The 22,277-nt window shown below is 38.4% G+C and overlaps 1 protein-coding gene across 3 annotated transcripts in view; it reads right to left on the bottom strand.

The window, feature by feature from the left end:
* Nucleotides 1–1,455: 1,455 nt before the first annotated feature.
* ITGB3BP (integrin subunit beta 3 binding protein) overlaps nt 1,456–22,277 on the bottom strand; it is a 54,034-nt gene continuing 33,212 nt past the window's right edge. For 2 of the 3 annotated variants that reach the window (XM_030572293.1, XM_030572294.1), the window contains exons 5-9: nt 18,652–18,730; nt 16,987–17,080; nt 16,309–16,368; nt 5,449–5,502; nt 1,456–3,749 (exon numbers count right to left, since the gene is read on the bottom strand). In XM_030572293.1, coding sequence (XP_030428153.1) covers nt 5,450–5,502; nt 16,309–16,368; nt 16,987–17,080; nt 18,652–18,730 — 286 coding nt within the window. In that variant the 3' untranslated portion in view covers nt 1,456–3,749; nt 5,449. Of the gene's footprint in view, nt 3,750–5,448; nt 5,503–9,601; nt 11,324–16,308; nt 16,369–16,986; nt 17,081–18,651; nt 18,731–22,277 lie in introns of those variants that run through there. The other variant, XM_030572295.1, reaches the window with a different exon arrangement.

The raw sequence follows: 22,277 nt of genomic DNA, 5'->3' as shown, positions 1-22,277 counted from the left end.
TTTTCTTCTCCAGAGTGTTTAAAGTATTCTGTAGGCCAAAATCCTGTTTCATCAGCCACAAGCGGAACTATAGGTTTTTGCTGAAACGAATATGAAAATAATTAATGGGCACAGTAGTCATTGCGTTATTTATGCTGTCCCAACACTCTGGGTCACAGAAATTTGCATTTCTACATTTTTCAGTACAATGTGGAAGTTGATAGAGGGGGGAAAGAACTGGAATTTTGAACAACTGGCTATGGGAGAGTCGATGCTTCTTGCACATGGGAGAGACTGTATCTCTCTCTACCTTTCCCTTATGGACTGGGCAGATGTGACTTCTTGTTCCTAGTAGTAGCTACCTCACTTACTTCCCTATGAATAGCCAAAACTGCATCAAGCAATACTGGATAATCACATTTACAGAAATCTATTACAATGTTTAACAGCAAAAGCTAATTTTGACATGTATTCTGTTAATATTAGACTTCAGATTTAATATCCTACTGAGATGAACTGAGCCAGTCTATACTTCTCAGTTATTGTTACAGACTGTCAGCAGATGCAGGAAGACAACACTGCCTAAGGGTATGGCTACATTTGGAATTTCAAAGTGCTGCGTGAGTGTAATCAGAGCAGCAGCGCTGGGAGAGAGATCTCCCAGCGCTGCATGTAAACCACATCCCTTACGGGTGTAGCGTGCAGCGCTGGGAGCCGGGCTCCCAGCGCTGCTGCCCTGATTACACTGACGCTTTACAGCGCTGTATCTTGCAGCGCTCAGGGGGGTGTTTTTTCACACCCCAGTTGCAGCGCTGTAAAGTGTGAGTGTAGCCAAGCCCTGAGTTTATACTGTTCATCTTTGGCTGAGTGATCAATGCTTCTAGGATTTTATTGCATTGATGTTGTGTTAAGGCCCCAAAAGCCTTGGATAAGTGTCTTTTAAATTAGTATTTAAAAAATAAAAAGGTTTTATATAAACCACAAAAACTTAATTATACTAAAATGGAAGCTGAGCTACCCTAGCATACTTGTGAAACAAGGAGCTAGTGGATTCTGCTACACATTGCTGTAGAATAACTTCCAGACTGAGCTACTTGTTATCCTTCTTTATCTGAATGGCACTCTGCACAGTGTATTAGCAGCTCAGAGAATCCAAACTAATTAATGTAATTATACAGCACAGTAGGACTGAATGGGGGGAAAAGAGCCCTTGAGCTGGTATCACTGGAGATAGATACAGCCTAGTAGCTGAAATCAGATTGGGCACACATGAAAGGATGAACCATCCTTGTTTAAGGGCATTCCCATATTAACCTGATTACTCTGAGCAAAATACCAAAGTCTCATTGACATTAAAATATTCCAGAGCTGTCTCTGGTGTGTAGCATAAGACATGAATGTATGTAGCAGGTGTTCTATGAACTTACTTCCCCATGTATGAATTACGAGATCACTAAAAAGAAGTTTCTACCCACTGAGTTTACATTTCTTTAATTAAAAGAGGCAGTGTATTTGTTGGTGAAACAACTTGTCTTAATCTTGTCAACAAGTAATTACCAGCACTTCTAGAAGGCAGCTTTATTTTGTAGGAGGTAAAACATTCCACTTAACATATAAGGCATTACTGAACTGCAATTATATATGTAGACAGACAGCACTTGACTTAGTGTATGAGAATTTATTCCAAGCTGTAACTGTAAACTTTCCATAAACATTTAACATTCTTCTGAGAGGGTGCTATCATGATAATTACCCATGTGTAAGGCATGCAAAATTTCCATCCACAGTAAAATCTTTTCTCTTTTAAAAAGGAGTGGGTAGTTACGTGTATCAGCCATAGAAAGAGTCCACCATGATTTTGAGAATTTTGCTCAAATAAACTTGTGAAACACTGCCATAAGTTAAAGCAATGTAGTGAACCTCTATTTTCAATAAAAGAATGTAAAACATCCAACTAAGATGGAAGAAAGTGGAATAGTTTCACATTTCAGTTAGCCTCTTCTGTCTTGTATTCATCACAAGATTACGGCCAAGTGTTCCCCACCATATAAAAACATTAGTTTTGTGTGTATCTCTTTTCTTTGTCCTTCAGATGGCCTCCAAGGGTGATAAAGCGAGAGTCATCTGATCTACCTTGTGTAGAATTGGGAAATGGTTCTTAGCAGACCCAGCTGTTTCTGAAAGGCAAAAGCTAAGTATACCAAGAGGTCAAAGAAACAGTAACGGCTTTAACAACATTAAGGTACACATAGTTAAGAGTAATATCTGGGGCAAGACCTTAAATCTTTTTCCCCATTCAGCCCGGAATTTTCTGTTTTCCTTAATAAAAAAATTGCTAACCTTGGTTATTCTGACATTATGGGGTCAAGATAAAAATAATTTATTAACTTGACATTAGTTGCTGACTGTCCCTTGTCTAACTTAAGACATTCTGTGTTCTATTTGCACACCAAATGCCTTTTTGGATCAGGTTGCATATCTACTAAAAAGGGATGTTTCTGCTACTTTTAAAATATCTACATTTACGGAGCGGTTGTAGAGTATACAAAGCTGGCAACATCTCTGCACCACTCATCATTTTAGCTTTGTCTAACTCAAAACTTCAGTTGTAAAATGCTAGTCGCCTCCTGGTTTGAGAAGCACTACTCTACAATGGTGAGACTCCTGCACTTTTTTTTGTACATCTCCTGTACTTTCTACCCAACACACAAGAGAGGCCACAGCAGCCTTTACAAATTTGGCAACTCTGGCTAAATGTGGAGAGTTTTCAGAGTAATCAGAAATAGGCAAAGGATGGCCGAAACAATAGCAAACCCATTTTTACGCCAACTCTTCCCTTGTACTAAGTATGTACACTAGACTAAATGAAGCACATAATCATTCTCTAAGTACATGCATGTAAACAGTGAGGGCCCGCCTCGGACACCTTTACTAATGTTCAGTTATGCCTTACTCCACAAACATTCTCATTGAAGTCAATAGCATCCACTTATGCAGTATAAATATGGCCCTGGGTTAGGGAACCTAACTGTCTGCTATCTAGCTGAAAACAAATTGGATTTGTTGAGTATTCAGAATGAACTCCTACCATAATGTAATTTACCAGGTTATTTGATCACAATCAACCAAAAAAATAAAATATTTGCAAACACTCCGTTTGGAGTATGTCAGCATTTGCTGAAAATGCCATGGAACTGCTGCAACTTATCTTATATAACATCTCAACTTTTGGGTGGGCTGATGAACTGCAATAAACAAAACCCTACAAATTGTCATTGCTGCTCATGGTAAAACTGGCACCCATTCCTAGAGATGGAGCATATCATTACTGTGAAATTTTCAGTCTCTTTGAAGGCCTGGGAATCAGTATTCATCCTTAAACATTCAGCGTCTTCCTGCTCAATGCTAAAACATATTACAGCCTTTACACCAAGGCAGCACAACTATTGTTTGTAATAACTGCACGTAGCAAAAGAAGTTTATACTCTGTACAGCAGTAAATCTAGATCAGCTTGTAGTACATAAACATGCATAAAAGAGCCATGAAGAAATGAATTATTTACATTGAGATTATCTGGTTGTGCACATTGTAAAGTTTAAATTAGATACCAGAAATTTTATCTAGATATGCACCTGCCTTGTGCAATGAGCAATCCTTAATTGGTATTTGCTGGGGAGATAGATTTACAGGCATTTCTTCTCTCCTTTTAAGTACAATAAAGCAGATGTAGAACTTTGTGTTGATATGGAATGCATTTTTCACATAGTGCCTGTGGGGTTAAAAGAATGACTGAAATAAGACTTAATTAGACAACTTTACCATATGCCTACTGCTCACAATAACATATCTGCCTATCCCTAACTTCATTATGTAAAAACACATAATACAACAGAAAATGAACAATTCTGTGTTTCTCTTACATTGGGGTAAAATGTTTTTGATGGTAGAAGATAAAAGGGTGTTTTTTATTCATAATTAGTTCTCCTGGTACTGTTGAAAATCAAAGCGGACAATCTAATATTGCCAACCGCAGAAAGCTTTTTCACCATCAGCAGATTTACTATGGGCCTTTTTATAGTAAGAAAATGAATGAACTGTATGTTTGTCACTTACACAAGAACACAATAAAAGCAGGAAAAGGTAAATATGCCTTTACTAGGAACAATTGACAGAGGTTGATATCACTGGCTACCTATTAGAAAGACTGAACAGTGAAGACATGATTCAAAGTTACACTGTAGATTTGTGGCATTTTACTTTTTTTAAATATACACATTCTGTGAATATCTGTGAGCCAACTCTCCCTTCTTCATACTGTATTATGAATATTCAGAATAAACTGACTTTCTAAAGAGGGCTATATGCTGATACCTTCCATCCATCCCAATTAATCTGCAGCTAAGTCTCTATATCTAAAGATGAAAATATGTCTGAAAAGAATGTGAAACATGACACCCTGAGCAGACAGTTTTCTTATGCATAAGTGGTGTTTTGCTGATTGACAGGGTCAGTCTCTAGTTGGGCTTTTGCTTATGTCACTGGAACAGGGTGAAGCATCCAATGGAATAACAGAAATTAAGCACCCACAAAGCTTGCCTTGTGGCTTCTGTTATCTCACCAGTGTGAATGGCACAAAATAGAGTATAAAACAATAGGTGAGCAGCTGGGAGAGGTGCCATATCTGTCTTAAATGAAATTAGAGAAAGAAAGGAACTTTGTTAAAAGGAAATTTTATCCAGAAAGTGCAAACAGTAAATTGTTAACACACTGCCACAAAAAAGAGAATTGAAAAATAGGCTAGCAGCAAACACAGGACTTTGCTGATATACGTGAGGAGGCCATAGGGAAGTGGCAATGTCAACTGGAAATGGTTCCCTACACAAACCCTCCTATTGCCCCTTTGAGCCGAGGAGATGGCATTACTGCTCAAACAATGGACAGCAATGTCTCCCGAGCAGCATAGGCGTCAGGAATAGAACAGAATAGAAAATCTATTTGTCCAGTACAGGGGCAGGCCATCCTCTTTGAAGCAGCTCATTAGAAGAGTCTCCCATAATATCTAAGAAGGTATAACCTGTTCTGGCACTTAAATTCTCTTATTCCTTTGGTCACATGTGCCTATTCAAGTGTGAAATATTTGAAAAACCTTCTAGTTATCACCTGACTTTGGTGACTTGGAGAAATCCTCCTGTAATAGTCTTCAGTATGATAGCTTTCTATAGGTTCAATAGGAACCAATTTGCACAGCAAATCAGCAGAAATGTTAAGAAGTAGATTTGTTTGTTATTACTGAGGTATTACATTTATGAGCAGCAACTGTCTTCAGATCAAAATATGACAATCTGATCATGCACATTTGTACCTATGATCATTCTGAAAATGTTCAAATAAATTCAGTCCTCATAATTACTGTTAATTGTAAACATTAGTTTGTGTAGTCAAACACTGAAGTGGGAAAGCTTGCTTACCTCAGTTAATGAGGGATTTAAGGAATTCATAGCTGTTACCAGATTGTACATGTTCTGTGGATGAAACAAAACCAAATGTTCACAAACAGAATGATGGTTTGTGAACCATCATTTATTTGTAAAATAAAAATCTCAAAATCAACATGCTGCTAAAGTAAAATATTCCAGAGTTCATAATTTGTCAATATTGTAAGCTGCAGCTTCTACAATGTATGATTTGCTATTTACATTTTCATGATTCCATTACTTAACTCTGACCAGTTAAACATACATTGTTTTTATATATATAAGTAAAAGTTTGGATATACACCAGGAAATGTAAAATTAAGAGCTACAGTAATTTAATGTGTATTCTATCAGGGCTTGAATGGAAATATTGACAGATAGAGAGAATAGAACTGTTTGTTTTTTTATATGCTTCTGCAATCTAGGATTAAATTGTTTGGGTGGAATCTTAAATTAAATACAGATGCACAGACAATATTAAGCAAAGTCTTATAGCCTGTGGATATTTTACATATGGGGCACAGTGGGCAAGATTTCCTGTTCCCCCTTTCCTGTTCCACCCCCTGTTGGAAGGGTGAAGTTACCACTTTCTTGGGGATTCTCTTACTCTAAGGGAATCCCACAACAGGGTAGAACTAGCACAGGTGGCCTTATGGAAAAGATATAGCAGAGGCAGGGCTGGGGCCTAAGGGTGGTCTGGAATGCTGCTGCCTGTCACTTAGTGGTCTGTGGGTATGTCTGCATTGCTGCCAGCTCAGGTAGCCAGACCTGCACTCACTGATTGTGTTTGCATGCTAAAACTAGAAGTATAGCTGTGGCAGCGTGAGCCTCAGGCCGGGCTAACAGTGTGCATATGTGCCTTGGACAGAATTGGCAGTTTGCTTGTACCACTGCTTGTGCCGCCACAGCTACCCTTCTGCTTTTAGAACGCTAGCTCAGTCAGAACTAGCATGGGTATGTCTACCTGAGCTGGAAATTACACCTCCAGCGCTGGCGTAGACACACCTTGTGATGGGGTATACAAACCCTGCTCTAGACAAGAATGGGTTAAAAGAAGTATGCCAGACTTAGAGGAGGAGTCTGAAAGGGAGAAACCTAGCTCAGAACTTCCTAGCCCCAAAAGGGGACAGACCTCTCATTCTTAGCTCCTCAAGAGGAACAAGCTGCCTTTGGTAGCCTGTGAACATGGAGCAGTAATACAGATGGCTGAAGGACCATGCAGGACAGAAGGGCTGGTGCCACTCTTTATTTCTGTTACACTGGGAATTGGGATCAGGGGTCTGGCCATAGGGCAGACCCTTACTGAGAATGCAAGCTCCCCGAAAAGACAGCAGGCTAATGCAAGAAATAGCCCAGGGAAGAAACAAGAAGTCTGACAAGACAGACTTTAACTGGTTGCAGGGTGCCTGGGCCTGGGTTCCGCTACAATGTCACCAAAGAGGTGAGCGTGAAGAGCCGACACAGTAGCACTATTGGGCCTAGATACAGGCCACTGACCTGATGTGAGGTTGTGGGGCTTTGCGTGTACTCCAAAAGGGGTGAGACTAAATATGACCTTGCCAGAGGGCCGAGTCACAAGATGAAGGGAACCACCTGTGGACCTGGCCAGCTGAGCTATGAAGACAAAAAAATCCTACAAGGCCACACAGGCCCAGTGCAGCGCATTGACTGGTGAGTCACTTTGTCACAGGATTACTGCAGCTGAGCAAAGTTTAGATCTGAGGCCTGTAACAGGATCGGGGTTGCTGCATTTTATGTGCTAAGGATTCTGCAGATTTTGTTTCTGTCCTTATTTCGGGCAATGAGCCAGTCAGAGTGAGCTCAAGATCATGTATGGCTGGAACATCTGGCCGTCACTCGCATTGTGTGAGAATGAAAAGGGAGAGAAGAAGGGGAAATGCAGAGATCATGGGTGGAAGGCTGTTAGGCCTTCACGGTCTGTTTCAGCCAAACTTGATGAGAATTGATGGAACCTGACTGTATTAGCTTCAGAAACGCACAAGATTAGATATGACCACATTCACATTCAGGAGATACTTTCCCCCTATATTTTCCACCTTAGGTTAGCCCTGCATAAGTAGTATTTGCTTTCAGTGGGTTTCCACCTTACTCTAGGTTTCAGTAGCACACCCCCCCCCCCGCCCCCCTATAATTTACTGCACAGTTTAAGTACTGTTTGGGTATTTTCTTTTCTGTTTACATCCAGTTGGGTAGGCTTTGGTGATACATGATCTAGGGCAGCAGGGACGTAGCTGGTCCCTGCATGACTGAGAGGAATAGCTCAATCAAGTGATCCATCCTTAGTGTGCACATGCTTACACCTACCATCTTTCGCAGATTAAGGCTCCACCTTTACAAAGGGTGCAGGGGAAGAGTGCACACACATGAAGGCCCAACATTCCCAGTTTGGCTGTTGCCAGCAAGGCTCAGGATGCCTGCCCCAGCAGCCCAGTGAAAGAGTATAAGCAATGGACTTTCCAAAATGGTGCCTGGGTCTGGGCCAAATTTGCCAAGGAATTTTGGCCTAATCTAGGTTTGATAAAGTCATTTCATAAAAAATGCATCCAGTGTGTCTTTGCACCATGTTTATCTTTATTTAGGCTTCTACCCACTAAATAAATTTTGCTGTTTACACAAGGAGCCATTAAAAAACAAAATTCTACTGACAGTTACCTGTATTTAGAATAGGGAAATAACTGACATCACAGATTGTATGGTGGAGTAACTGACAGTAATACAGTGATCAATATTAAATCAGTCTATTTCTAAACTGCTGGTTTCTTTGTGCTAACTGTGATTTCTGAATAAAAAATCCTTGTAATAACTCTTTATTTGCCCAAGTGCAAGTAATTGCATGAGAAATCCACCAGTGCAAAGAGATACAAGTCACACAGTCTGAAAAAGTACCTTGACAGAATAGCTAACTCACCCTGGGTTAGACTTAAACTGCATTCATTAGTGAGCTTTTTCTAAGAACTTTCACTCTAACATCTTTGAAAAAATATCTGTATTATAGTTTTCTTTAAACACATAGTATTAAGGGTTACGTATTTAAATAGCCAACAAATAATATGACCTATTATAAACTGCACAGATGCTCATGTGACTTACTATACCTGTCCTAAGTTTGAATTTTTCTTCTTTGTGATGCTCACAAGATGATCAGGTCCATCCTTTCTCTGCCTGTGGAACATAATAGTCTAGTCTCTTGGGGGCCTCATTTTCTTTAGTCTCATTTCCGATGTTGGGTTTTGTGTGCAGGTGTGGGGTGGTGCTGGTGGCCTGTGATACACCAGAGATCAGGCTAGATGATCTAGTGGTCCCCTCTGGCCTTAAAAGCTATGACTCAAAACATAACAATGAAGCAGCACTCTTTCATAATCGTCAGCACCTTTACAGACATACATCTTAATTATGATTCTCCCCCCACCCCTTTTAATAAATACAAACCTAACAAAATTTACCTAACCTTCACTAAGGTCAAATCCTGTCTTGGTCAGTGCAGCTAGAAGAAATGTTACCCAGTGTTGAAAATCCATCGGCCAGCGCAGAATTCTCTGAAGTTGGCCAGAAATGCAGAGATGGGAGGATTATCACTCTCTGCTCCAGTAACAGCCCCCAGCTAGCAGATGCTGCTCTCTGCAGCACACACACCAGCTGGAATAGGGGACTGGACATGATACCCTAAACTAAAGTCCTTGGAGTTTCAGTGCACAGGCATGCATGATAGTTGCCTGAATACTAGGTACAAATCCTGCCCTGCTTTTTCTGTGGTATGGCAGAAGTTCCCAGGAGCCTTCCCTCTCCCACTCCACAAGTATAGCAAAAGGGCAGGATCTTTGCAATGTCTGTCTCCCGTTCCTCCCCCTGGCCCCACCACTAAATTGGCCTGCTCTGAAACATTTACACATCTAAAAAGGAGAGAGAAAAAAATGTTCACCTGTCAGGTGCTATAAAACCAATCTTCTACTAAATGTGCCAGAATAATTTTTCTCCACCTCAACTACAGTTAAAACCTTCAGTCTATTCATTACTGTCTTTTTATAGTATTTTTATTTAATAAAACCTATTAAGACTACCATACAAATCTCTTTACTTATGCTTTTATCTTTTAACTGATCAATTTTTATATTGCTGACATCCCTTCTTCACCATTTGCTCATTTAAAAATTCATAGTATATGAGCTATGTCTCTGGAGAAAATGTCTATAAAATTTGTTACAGCTGGCAAATGTGTATGAGTCAGTGATAGCACATGACTAAATGCTTCACAGAAAATAAAATTTGTTTCTGTAGTAAGCAGAACTGTTTAAATGTTATTTATTTTTATGTTTCAAAGAAAATATATTGTGAAGTGCTGCATTGATTTAATACACAACAATGTCTGTGTACACGCTGTACAGGGAAAATTTATGAAACCTTTGCACAACTCCTTTAATTGAATTTTCCAAATCTCTCACCACACACAAATAATCAATATCTTCTGCAGAGAAAACCAGTCAGAATTATTACAGTCTTTCTTTTCAATTTTGTTGTCATCAGCACATATAGAGCACCTGGATATTTGTAATGTCTGGATAGCAAGTTATTTACACCTCTTAAACATAAGGTTGCTATTAAGTGAGTTCAAACTGTTTCTTTATTTAAAATAATTATATTCCCAGGAGAATACAGATAGAGTATTTATAGTCATGTAGGAGTTGCTATACATATTCATGTTGTAATGAAGCAGTAGTTCTTTTTAATTTTTCATTAAGCTTCATACTCTAAAGCCTTGATCTGCCAGATTATTTTTTTAAATGGATTCTGAAAAAAGTAGATAGGAAAATAGGGAATAAACAAAGGTGTGAAAGTTCATGAATCAATGTGGTTGATGATACCCACATAGAGATGGTAAGTTGACAGTCCAGTATATACATATGTCTGAAGTCTATAGCTGTGTGTATCGTGCATTTGTGTCAGTCAATAGTTAATAGCTTAATATTTCATCTGCATAGCACAGGACGTTAAATCATTGGAGAGGTTTGTAACTTACTCCCCCAAAAGCTCCTGTCTCTGACCTCAGACTCACGCACTTTCCAAATTTCAAAATGTATTTTATATTTACACTCTAATGTGCATATGCAACACGGTAAAACCAGAGCCTGCTGGGAAAGATTTTTTTTTTTTTAAAACAATGAAGAGAGAAAAAACAGTACACTCTGGGTCAAAAGAAACTGTCTACAATCTCTCTTACCCATCAGTGGTACTTCTCTAATGGACAAAGTTAGTTTCTCACTTCAACCAGGACAACCACTTGAACCTAACTAAAAATTCAGTGGCATTGCTGAATTTTGGCACTGGTCAAGACACTTGATGGCCCTATACGCTGGAGACGGCAACATTTTTTCCATAAGTACAATTCCAAGATGTGGGGAGGAGGACACTTGATGGAATGAGAAAAGAGCGCTATTCAAGCTTAGCCAAAGGAACAGCTTTTATCCAGACAGTGCAAGCAAAAATCTCTGAACAGCATTAATGACTCAACTATGCAAACAAACAAAACGAAGGGGAAGCTGATCTTTGTCTACTAAAGAAATCCCTTTTACAGTTTGCTTGTTCTTAATTGTCTAGTGTGTAAGTGGAGGATGACGTCCAACTAGTTTAGGTTTGTAAACACTCACTATATACAAGAGGGTGGGATTATTTCTTGAAAATAGAAGGTTGGACAACTCTTCCACAGGCTGTTTATGCAGAAATATAAGAGTCAGATTCTCTGCTTCATCAAGGTGAAGGCTGGTTTTGGCTCCTTAATTCTCAAACTGTTCAACAAAGGTCATCGTTAGCAGCTGAGTTCACGCTCTGAAATTGTCTTTCATTGAAGAGTGACCTGACGGTATTTAAAGACAAGATTTAGATGAGACAGGGATCTGAGACAATTTAGCTTGACTGGTGGTGAAGGTGAGGTTTTAACTAAAGGTCTCTCTCCAACCCAAGAGGCCTTTTAGGTTTAACAAAAATTATCCAGCTACATATTTAGCCTCCACAAAGGTGATGGCCAACACCTGGCATGGTCAATACATCTGGGAAGACAACAGCATGTCTCCTGATATAAATCTTGTTTGGGTACAATTGCTGCCTACTTGAGTACCTTGCATTGCTAGAGGCAACTTCTTTCTGGCTGCTGTTGAGGCAGTGAGTTTGAGCAACAGTAGTCTAGTAGCAATTGATGGTTGAGAGCATGATGTTTGAGAATTTTTGCATGAGTGACCGAAAGACCCAGTTGGAGCAAGGTGCACTGCTAGCATAGAGGAGTAGTTATTTTCTTCTTCTCAGCCTCCTCTGGTATATCAGGTATAACTAACCAGAGCCAAAAAAAGCTGCACCGTCCATCATATGAGGCACAGCAAGACTGTGAAGGCTAACAAGAACCTTGAAACCCCCTAGACTAGGGGTCGGCTCCCACTGGCTGTGGTTCACCACTCCAGGCCAATGGGGGCTGTGGGAAGAGGTGTGGACCGAGGGATGTGCTGGCCGCAGCTTCCCGCCGCATGCCAGAGGCTGCCAACCCCTGCCCTAGATTGATGTCTCATACAGCAGTAACTGCCTGTTCCCATATGATTGAGTGAAAACTCATCTGGTTAAAGACTGACTTCTTCACCTGAAAACCAACACTGTTAAAGAGTGTGTACAAGGAGAGGCAGAAATTGGTTCCATTGCCCTGTACAAAAAGAGGTAGGAAGAAAAACTTCCTTATTGGTGCTGAGGAAGAGTAATTGCAATACAAATACCAAATTTACCCAACTTTTTGCAAGGATGAGTATCTGGAATATGGGCTCATTTTCCTATTTTAATATAGCCTAGAGCTTAAGGCTCTGAATATACTTTTTCTTAATACTGTAAATATATGATCTTCTGGGACTCTTTAGCCAGAAGACACTCTATTGCGCCTCAACAGACTCATTCATGGGCATGGTTCATGCTCACTTTAGTGATACATTGTTTTTATTGACAGGAAATGTAGAGAAACTATTAATATTTTGTAACTGCCAGCTGAAGCTGCTTCACTGTTTAGAATTTTATCATTGTCAATCCTCTAAATGCTCAAACTGTCAAGTGCTCTTTAAAATATGCATAGTGCAACCTATATATTTATTCTCAACACACACACAAAGCATGTTTTGGACTGCAGCAAACTGACTAGATTTCATATCTTGGCAGTTGCTCTAGAGTTTGCTTACATTTTATTCAAAAACATTTTGTTTACTGTAAATGCTAGTCATGGACAAACAATGATGCCATTTTTTATGCCGATCACACAAAATGATGTACCGAGTTCTACATAATGCTGCCCATTGACTAAGGAATTTTCTGGATTAAGTTGTTTTAGGCAGAGGTTGTTTACGTAAAGTAAATAAATTTCATGCCTCACCATGTGATGATAATGTGACATTCCATGTGTATCAAGCCACAGAATAGTCATAGGTTTCAAGTCTTGGGCATAACTAATTAAAAATAATTATGAAAAAACCACATCCAAAACTAAAAGAGCAAAGTAAAAATATCTCCAAATACTTTCTTTTATCACACTTTTTTTTGCACCTCTTTTTCCCATATTTTTACAGAGCACAATGAAGCTCAGTCCTTGTTGAAGCAGTATGAAAATGGATAAAGTTTAATAAGTTTACTAACTTTGTTACAACTGGTAACTATGCTTCTGCCCTACTTTCAGACAATGAATTCAGATTCAGGATGAAAAATCTCATCGAATGAGCTTGATAGTTGGCACAGGCTAGTTTCTGTAGCACAAATGGGCCTATACATTTGTTTCACTGTAGCAGCTAGAAAGCATTCCACAAGAGAGGCACCAACTGCCTGTCAGCAATGGCCCAAGATGCTCTCCATTGGTTTTCACTGGCCAAGAGGCTCAGGGGACCATTGTGAAGATAGCAGCACAGACTTCCCCTCATGCTTTTCAAAACCTCAGCTTGCACAAATGATCACATTCCACCAAAAAATATGGTGCAACTTGTTTCTTTTCTCTCTGTCTTAGTCTCCTCTGAGCAAGCAAGACGGTCTTGAATTTCATTTTTTTCCACTATAGGAGGAGAATTCCACACAGCAGGAAGTATAGGGATCTGCAGCTGAGCAGAGGCAATCCACATTGATTTGATGTTGCTACCTGGAACAGTTTCTGTTGGCTGCAACTTATGGTGGACAAAAAGTTAATCTTCCTTTGCAGTTACAACATAGGACAGTAAAAATTCCCTCATTTTTATTTTTTTCAATTACACTTATCTACATTTTTAATTAATTGATGGGCTTTAGAGCAAGTCTCTTACCCTCACATTTATTTGCCATCAGAGAATAATGGGTACTTGATTGGGTTGGGGGGTGGGGGGAGAAGCAAGAAGAACACATGTAGAGGTCAGTGGTAGTGGACTGACTACTAATCGCTACAGTGTTTCATCAGATTATTTCACCACCAAGGAATTTCAGAAGTCCATGAAACTCAAAGAACCTGAGTTCCTATCTGGCTTTACCCTTCATGATATTAGAAATTACTACTCCCCTAGTGAGACTCCAATCACACCTGTCTGTTACATGTCTCCCTAAATTCCATCAGGTAAAAACAGAGAGGGAAGTTTGTTTACATCTGAAAGAAACTTTGTAATGACAACATACTTGAGTTATGAAATGAACAGAGATGCTAGAAGCTCTTAGTATGAGATGCACTTCAAATATTTTATTGGATATGGATCAGCTATTGTTCAAATTCATGATTGTTGTTTACACCTTTGCTACAAGAAAGATGGATTTTTTTTTAAGTTTAGAATTTGCAGAATGTGGTAGAGGTTTTGGGGGTTCAAAGGCCTGTTACTAGGAATTCAGTTTTGCTTGTTGTATACATTAGAAGATATTCATTATTATTTATTAAACACAGAAAAAGAAAGGAGGAGGAAAAAGCAAAAAATTTGTAACTTTAATAAACCAAGTCAGTCTTCAAATTAAATTCCTTTATAGTCTCTTCTTCCTCTCTCTCTATAGACAGATTTTAAAACAAAAAATTCTTTCTTGGATGTTTTTTTAAAATGGCATTAAATGGTTTTGTTGGGGGAAAAGAGTATTAATCATATAGTATAGCTCTCAGGCTTTGCAGTTTAAGTCTGATCCTGTTTCTTCCTAAACTAAACCAACTGTACAAGAAAATAGAATAACAAGAGACAGGAAAATGCATCTCTCTCTCTGTTGCTTGCAGATTGGCTGATGGAAAACCACAGATACGTGACCCAGTTAGCTCCTCTTGGACACCAGCTCTACTTTCCTGGGCCTGGTAAATGATTGGCTAGGATCGTCTTATTTCCCTTTGGCCAGTATAGGGGGTAGAGAATTTTTTATTGTGATCAGGCCACTCGGGAATCATTTTTAGCTTGCCAAACTGGATGTGCTCAAGAGTGGCAAGGTTATATTTACTTTGGCTGGCTAAGCAAGACTGTTTTTAGAAAACAAGCAAATAGAGAAAGAGGACAGAACTAATAATACCACCTAGCTCTTATATAGGGCTTTCCATCAAGGTGCTTAAATAGGAGGTCACTATCATTATCCTTATTTTAGAGATACGAAAATAAGGCACAGAGAGGGGAAGTGATTTGCCTAAGGTCACCCAGCCAATCAGTGGCAGAGCTGGAGACAGACCCCCAGATCTCCAAGTCCCAATCCAGTGTTCTATTCACTAGGCCACACTGACTCCTAACAAAGACAAGAGTGAAAACTGACACGAAGGAGGGGGTTTCCATCTTGGAAGTTGCTCAGGGTACAGCCTTGGAAATAGATACTGTTGTTTTGGTTCCCTTTCCTCACTTGATCCAGCCACAACATCTTTCAGGATCAGCAAAAAGGCCCAGCGACAAGATGGTAAATCTCTGGTTCCCAGAGTGGAGTGTGGGTTACTCTGATGGTGAGGCTGCTGCTGCTCCAAAGCTTCCTCCTACATTAAGTGCCACGTGCTTTCCAGAAAAGAAGTTCCCTTAAACGGTGTCAGTCTCATCTCATCAAAGTTGTATAGTCAGAACAAATTTGCAATAGTCATATATTGACACTTCTTCACGTCTTAAAGATTACACTGGTCTGTTGCTGGAAACATTCACCAGAAAGCTTGGAAGCCGCCAATCAACAATACATTAAAACTAACTCAGTTCACACGATTTCTTTGTTTTGTACTCTCCATTTTCTGTATTTAGAAACTTCTTAGCACGTCTCTTTCTCTACCCTACAAAGGTATTCATTTTAGTGTCCTAGGACACACGCATTCTTTTTCCACTGCAGTTTCAATTGCGTTTTTAATCAATTCTATCAGGATTTGTATCTATCAGAATAACTTATGAAATGATGTAACATTTAGTATTTCAATGTCCTCAAGAGTGTACTAGTCACCTCAAAATTTAGATAAGATGAGATGGTCTCTGACACAAAAAGATGCAAAGAAAATGGTGTGCGAGGGAAAACGGAGGATGAAAAGGAGCAACTGGTAGATGATATGTTTATAAATAAAAAGGCTAAAGAGCCTGATTGACTTCAGTGGCCTTTCAATCAGGCCCCAATGCAATACTAATATGTAACTGCCCTCCTCATGCATTGTTTCTGAAATAGGAACTTCTGTATACAACTAATCAGGCTAAAAAGAAACATGAAGTTTCAAAGAACAAAAAAGAAAAATTAGTTTAGCCTATATATAGGAAGGAAACACAAATCTGACATGGTTCTTTGCTAAAGATTATTTGAAGACTTTCAAAAGGAAGTCACTGAAAGGAACCCAATGATAGACATTAACCATCAAAGCAGATGCTAGATAACAAATTTAAAAATAAATATTACCTCGGGCAGGATGTTTTGCATTACTCCTCTTCAGCAGCTTTTGTTTTTCTGCTTGAGCCACTAATGAATAAAACACATTTAAAGGCCAAGAAAATTTTACTCTAAAGATTTTAATGAAAGCAGTTAAAGACAAGATACCTCGTCTTTACCCCCCCCTCCCAGCAGATGTATTTTTTAAAAGGATAATAAAAACAGCACATATATTGTTGGCTAAAAACCATAATAAAAAATAATCTGCAAAACCCAAGCACAACGTCTCAAATTAGTGCTTATGTCCCACCCATTATTTTTCTTCTAATCTTTCCCTCTGATGATAACATGGCACTTTGTCTCAAGTTCAGAGATGAGAGGAATGGTTCTTCTCCCTGTTACGGTCAGCAGAAATGCATGCATGCCTACAAAGGGTGCTATAGGTTCATGTAGGTTTGACATCTTGTTTACATCAGTCTCCTGGACCTGGCAATCTTATGCCCTATCCTGAATATACTTGCTCTGGTTAGTAATGTAAGCACAAAGACAATACCAAATACTAGCACACTGTTTATGAAAACTTCTATTTGTATTACAATAGCACTTAGTATTAGTGATTGTATTCATGCAAAATTTAAAATTAGTGTAAAATCTGACACGTGTTAGTTGTCAAATTATAGTAAAGAGATAAAAATTGTTGAAGCTTACTTAGCACTTTGGTCTTCTGCACTTCAGCTTTCAAGTTACAGGATGAGTCTGAGACACCAAAAATATTTTCAAGCTCTCTACTGCCCTCTAAAGCCTGAAAGTAGAATTAAAAACAATATTAATTTTATTCCTAAACCAACAAATTGCTATACAGACTAACAGAGATACTACGTAGGTGAAGTAATATCTTCTATTGGATTAACTTCAGTTGGTGAGCGAGACAAGCTTTTGAGCTTACACAGAGCTCTTCTCCAGGTATTACCTCGCCCACCCTTTCATCTCTAAAGTCCTGGGACCAACACAGTTACAACACTGCAAAAACAGTCTAACAAACATTTTCAATGCAACTTATAATTAACAACCTACTCCAGCAAAGGGTAACATTTTCACAAGCACCTAACTAACATAAGTAAATGAAAGATAGTGGGACTTAGTAAGTAGGTCACTTTTGAAAATGGAACTTGTGTATTTTTGAAAACATTATTTGAAAACTCCTGTTATGTTTGCTTCATTTATATATCTTCAGCTTTTTAAATAAAGAGATTCACACCTGATCCCCAGAAAAAAAATTCTAGTACATGTATAAATTTGCCTTAATACGTTAGTAAAGAAAGAAAATCTATCAGTTTTTAAGAATCTCTTGCATATGGTCTTCAACTTTAATAATAAATCTAAAAATCCTCATTGTATCAATTTCATTAGAAAGGCCAAGATTTTATTTTTAAACATATTTGTAAAAGCAAAATTGAAAATCTTTAATTAAAGAATTTCAAAAATAGTGCCAGGATGTCAATCTAAATAAGTCTTTTTGAAACAACAGTGTGTATGTAACAACATGTGTAAGTAAAATAAAACAATTTGAATATGCTGAATTATTTCTGAGGACACTGAAGAACACAAGAGAACTTTGTCATGAATTTATTCAGTATGAGAATATGAATAACAATATTGTGTGTGATAAATAGACATCATCAAAAGTTGACATATTAACAATGAATTTAATAGTATGATGACTTCAACACAAATAGATGTTTAATTTTCAAGTCCTTACATACAAGAGTAGGACTGCCAGAAGCTAGGACTGGATGACAAGGGCTGAATCACTTGATAATTGCCCAGTTCTGTTCATTCTCCCTGAACCACTGGCCACAATCAGAAGACAAGCTAGATGGACCATTATTATGCTCTAATGAAATCTATGCAGCAATAATTTATGACTCTGTCAATGCTACTTAGTAGTGACCTTCCATAGTATAATTTCTATACAACCTAGACACAGGGATACAAGTTAAAAACAGACCTTTTGGCTCATTGGTATAGAGGTATAAATTTTGCTTTCGCTGCAGGATTTGTCCCAGATTCAAATCCTGGACAAGCAAAGATTTTCCTGTGTCATACAGGAGGTCAGACCAGATGATCACAATAGTCTCTTCTGGCCTTGGACTCTATGAATAAAAAACTCGTTGTGCCAATGTACTTTGAAAAGTGACTTGGGAAAAAAATTAAATGGTATTGTCAGCTTCTATATTTGTGTCTCAATGATTTTCTGGTCAAAAGCTTTCTTTTCTCTCCTTTAAATCTCAAAGAATACTGTATATAAGATTTCATTCTTTTCTAGTTTCTTTTTGAAGTATATTAAGAAAATTAATGCCAGTAGAGACACACCTGTAAACTTGTTAAGCTTTGTCTCATTTTCAGAAATCTCACCAATGAATTTTCAACTTCAGATTGCAATACCATAAACCTACATAAAAGAGAAATGATTTAAATCAATGTCAGCATCTATTGGGAATAATCATTTAAAAAGTCTTTCTTAGAGGTCCCCCCAACAACAGTAATGTCTCAGCACTAGGTAAACAATAGTTTATCCTGATAACACTACTGTGAAGTAGGAAAGTATCATCTTTGTTTTAAAAATGGGGAAGTAAGGCCCAGAGAAATTAAGGCTATACCTACACTACAGCAGAACAAGCCTCCAAGTCCAGGTAGACAGACACACGTTAGCGGGCCTTGAACTAGTGAGCTAAAAATAGCAATGTGGATGTTGCAGCTCAGGCTCTCAAGCCTAAGGGGTCAGGTGAGCTTGAGAGCCTGAGCCACAATCTCTACACTCTTTTTTAAAAAAAACAAAATTTTAAACCTGTTCGCTTGAGCCTCTGGGGTTGGGAGGCTTGCTGCCACGTCCATTGTAGACATACCCAATCCGACTTGCCCATGATCACATAAGAAGGCTGTCACACAGCCAGGAACTGAACCCATGCAGTCTCGTTCAGTGACTGAACCACTAGACCATCCTTCAGTCCACAGACATGTTCTAATACTGATGTAAAGATTAGTCAGATTTTAGAGGCTGATGAGCGTAGTAAGAAAAGCAAAGTACTACACAATTGGATCAGGTTCTAAATCACAGATTATTCAGTGTATGATTGAGGATGTGCACTAAATACTTATGGGGGGGAACCATCAAATGTTCTTATAACAAAGATTTAGAACTGGTTCTTTTTGTAGCATGTCAGCATAGAAATCAAATATGGACAAGTGGAAAAACATCCATTCACTTTTCTTTTCCCCAACAAAAGGAAGGATCTCATTGTCATACTGAGCCTTATGGAAAAAGAAAGCTATTATTATCATCATCATCACATTTTTACACAGCAACAGATGATTACCCAGACGAGGAAATGCCAATGTCAGTGTATCATACAATATATTTTTCCCCTTAGAACATAAAGCGTATGGAAGTTAACATAAAATATTACTATGTAGGTGTTTGTTTGCACATGTGCTTTATTGACATGTCACTAACCACTGTTCTCAACTTCTGCAGTTATTTTTAAACATATTGAATACAAACATTTACATGTCGAATGTGACCATGCTTATTTGAATGGGTTTGCACTTGAAAGGTTACCACCACTTGGAAACAATGGTATATACATTGCCCAGAGATTTACTGTATCATGGGAAGAATATATTTGCTTGGATTAAGAGTTTTCCACACTAAAAACAAGACATTTGTAAATATTTGCCTAAAGAGATTATGCTTATTCAAAGATTTTTTTTTTAAAAGGTCCAAAGGGAGCCATTATGACAATCAAGCCAGGTCATACAACCTCACTCAAAAGTTTCTGCATCAAGCCCATCATTTCTTTTTGAGCTACAACATACCTTTTAGACCATACCTTGACTTAAAACCTTCCAGTGATGGAGAGTCAACCAGGTTAATTATTCCAATTGTTACGTACTCTCTTGGGATTTTAGTTTACGCATGAAGAAAAAAAACAACTGTTTCATACGAAGGAACTGTAGTGAATTCTTCCACAATTGAAAGCATTTTAGCTGATTAACGTTGACATTCATTTGTGACTTCCACACAAATTCAATGTACCTTTAGTAAAACATGTATGGAGTATAACTGTAGGTCCAAGGATATGAGCGCGATAAGATGGGTGATGCAATATCTTTTATTATACAAACTTCTGTTGGTGAGAACAATAAAAGATCCAATAAAGGATATTACCTCACCCACCTTGTCTCTTTAGTAAAATGTTTTCCAAAAATTAATAAAACCTACAAGTAAACCCACAGCTTTTAGTGTAAAAAAATTAAAATCATGAAAGAGGATTTAAATGCCATGCTCAAAATTAAAAAGATCAAGGTAAATTTTAAAATTGGTGTCCTATTATCATAAGTCAAAGCAGGTTAAGTTCCAGTTCTGCATGGGAATCTACTAGCATGGTCCCCTGAATTTGTGCAGATTGAGATGAAAGGTCAGGACATAAGATACTTTTCTTACATTCTTAAATTGTAAAGTAGGTATCAAGGTCAGTGTATGTGGATCCCTTTGCAGGACTGGGTCATAGTTTTTAATGAGCACTTAATGAATTACAGTCACTGATATAGCTGAAGGATTTTAATTCCTAACAACTAGAGTGCTGCTTACTGTTCTAGTGGGCTCTACCACTTAAATGATATTTAGTATTCTGCAATAAAGGAATCCCACATTTAAGCAAAAAGATGAAGCATCTAGTATAATAAAAAGAACCTTCTGAAATACTTTTATCAAAAGGAAGAGCTCTAACTCCAAGCACAAGAAAATATAATGCTTATTCAAATAAAGGTTGCAAATCATAACTGTTAGAAGCATTTTTGGAAAACTTATAGAAACTACTTAAGATTTGGAGGAAGTGAATAAGAATTCCTGTTTGACTGAAGCTGCTAAAGTTTCAGTTATAGGCAGGGGTGGTAGAGCCAACTATTATTAAAGTTGCCTGACAATTATCAGACCCTTTTTTCAGTTGTTTATAACTTTACCAGACTTTATGCTGAAATTTTCCATGCCAAGTGTCTGCCTCACACTGAACTTTTCGGGAAACTTTCAGACAAAATGGTTCTGCTGTTTCCAGGAATGAGGCTAGGAAAAAATAAGTTTTGCCCATTTAAAAAAATTCTCATGACCTTTTCTTTGAAAAGCTCTAGCATCCCCATGCTTTGGAGCAAGGGCTTGAAATTTGGCAGAGGGTGGCCTTTGTATCACCTTCTACCTTGTGCCACCCCTAAGAAAATCCACCCAGATTTGGCTGCATTATAAACATGCTCAGTAGTGGCTACTTAGATTTCAGCATCTAAAATCTCTGAAAATTCCATCCTTAGTTAGCATGCTTGAGGATCTCAGATCTCCTAGTGCTGACCAGATTGCACATGCACCATCCACAGGATTCTTACCTCATTCAGTGCACAGAGTGGGTGGACCTGCTCTGGAGATAAGCCAAGGTTGTGTAAAGAAGGAGACCATTGTCTGCAGGACAAATTGAACAATGAGGAAAAAACAAAATATTGAAGAGCTGCTCAGTAAGTGAGCACTGTCCATCCTGTCCACTGAATGAGGCAAGGGTGCAGTGGAAAAAATAGTATGCAATCATGTAATTAAATACTGTATCAATGCATATGCACAAGAGGAATAAATTACATTTGCACAGGCATTGACCTCGCAACCTTACTAGTGTTTTTTAATGGTGGGTTTTTCTGTAATTTTCTAGGTTTTTGTTTTTGTTTTAGATGAACTGAAAAAATAGATTCCCTCAAGGCATCATATTGACACCCACGTGGTTCATCAGCAGGGTGGAAACTTGAGATCCACCACATAGACTTCTGCCAATTAAGTTAACAGAGTAACTGCAGCAGTAGATTGTCATTCTTTATGTGGACCAGCATGGGAGGGAGAAAAGACACACCTTGACAGTGGGTTTCATAGTTATTTGCTGATGGCAGAGGAATGATGAGACTCAGGA

Source organism: Gopherus evgoodei, chromosome 8 (assembly GCF_007399415.2).
Source record: "Gopherus evgoodei ecotype Sinaloan lineage chromosome 8, rGopEvg1_v1.p, whole genome shotgun sequence".
NCBI classification, from domain to species: domain Eukaryota; kingdom Metazoa; phylum Chordata; order Testudines; family Testudinidae; genus Gopherus; species Gopherus evgoodei.
This window is presented reverse-complemented; position numbering and strand designations above follow the sequence as displayed.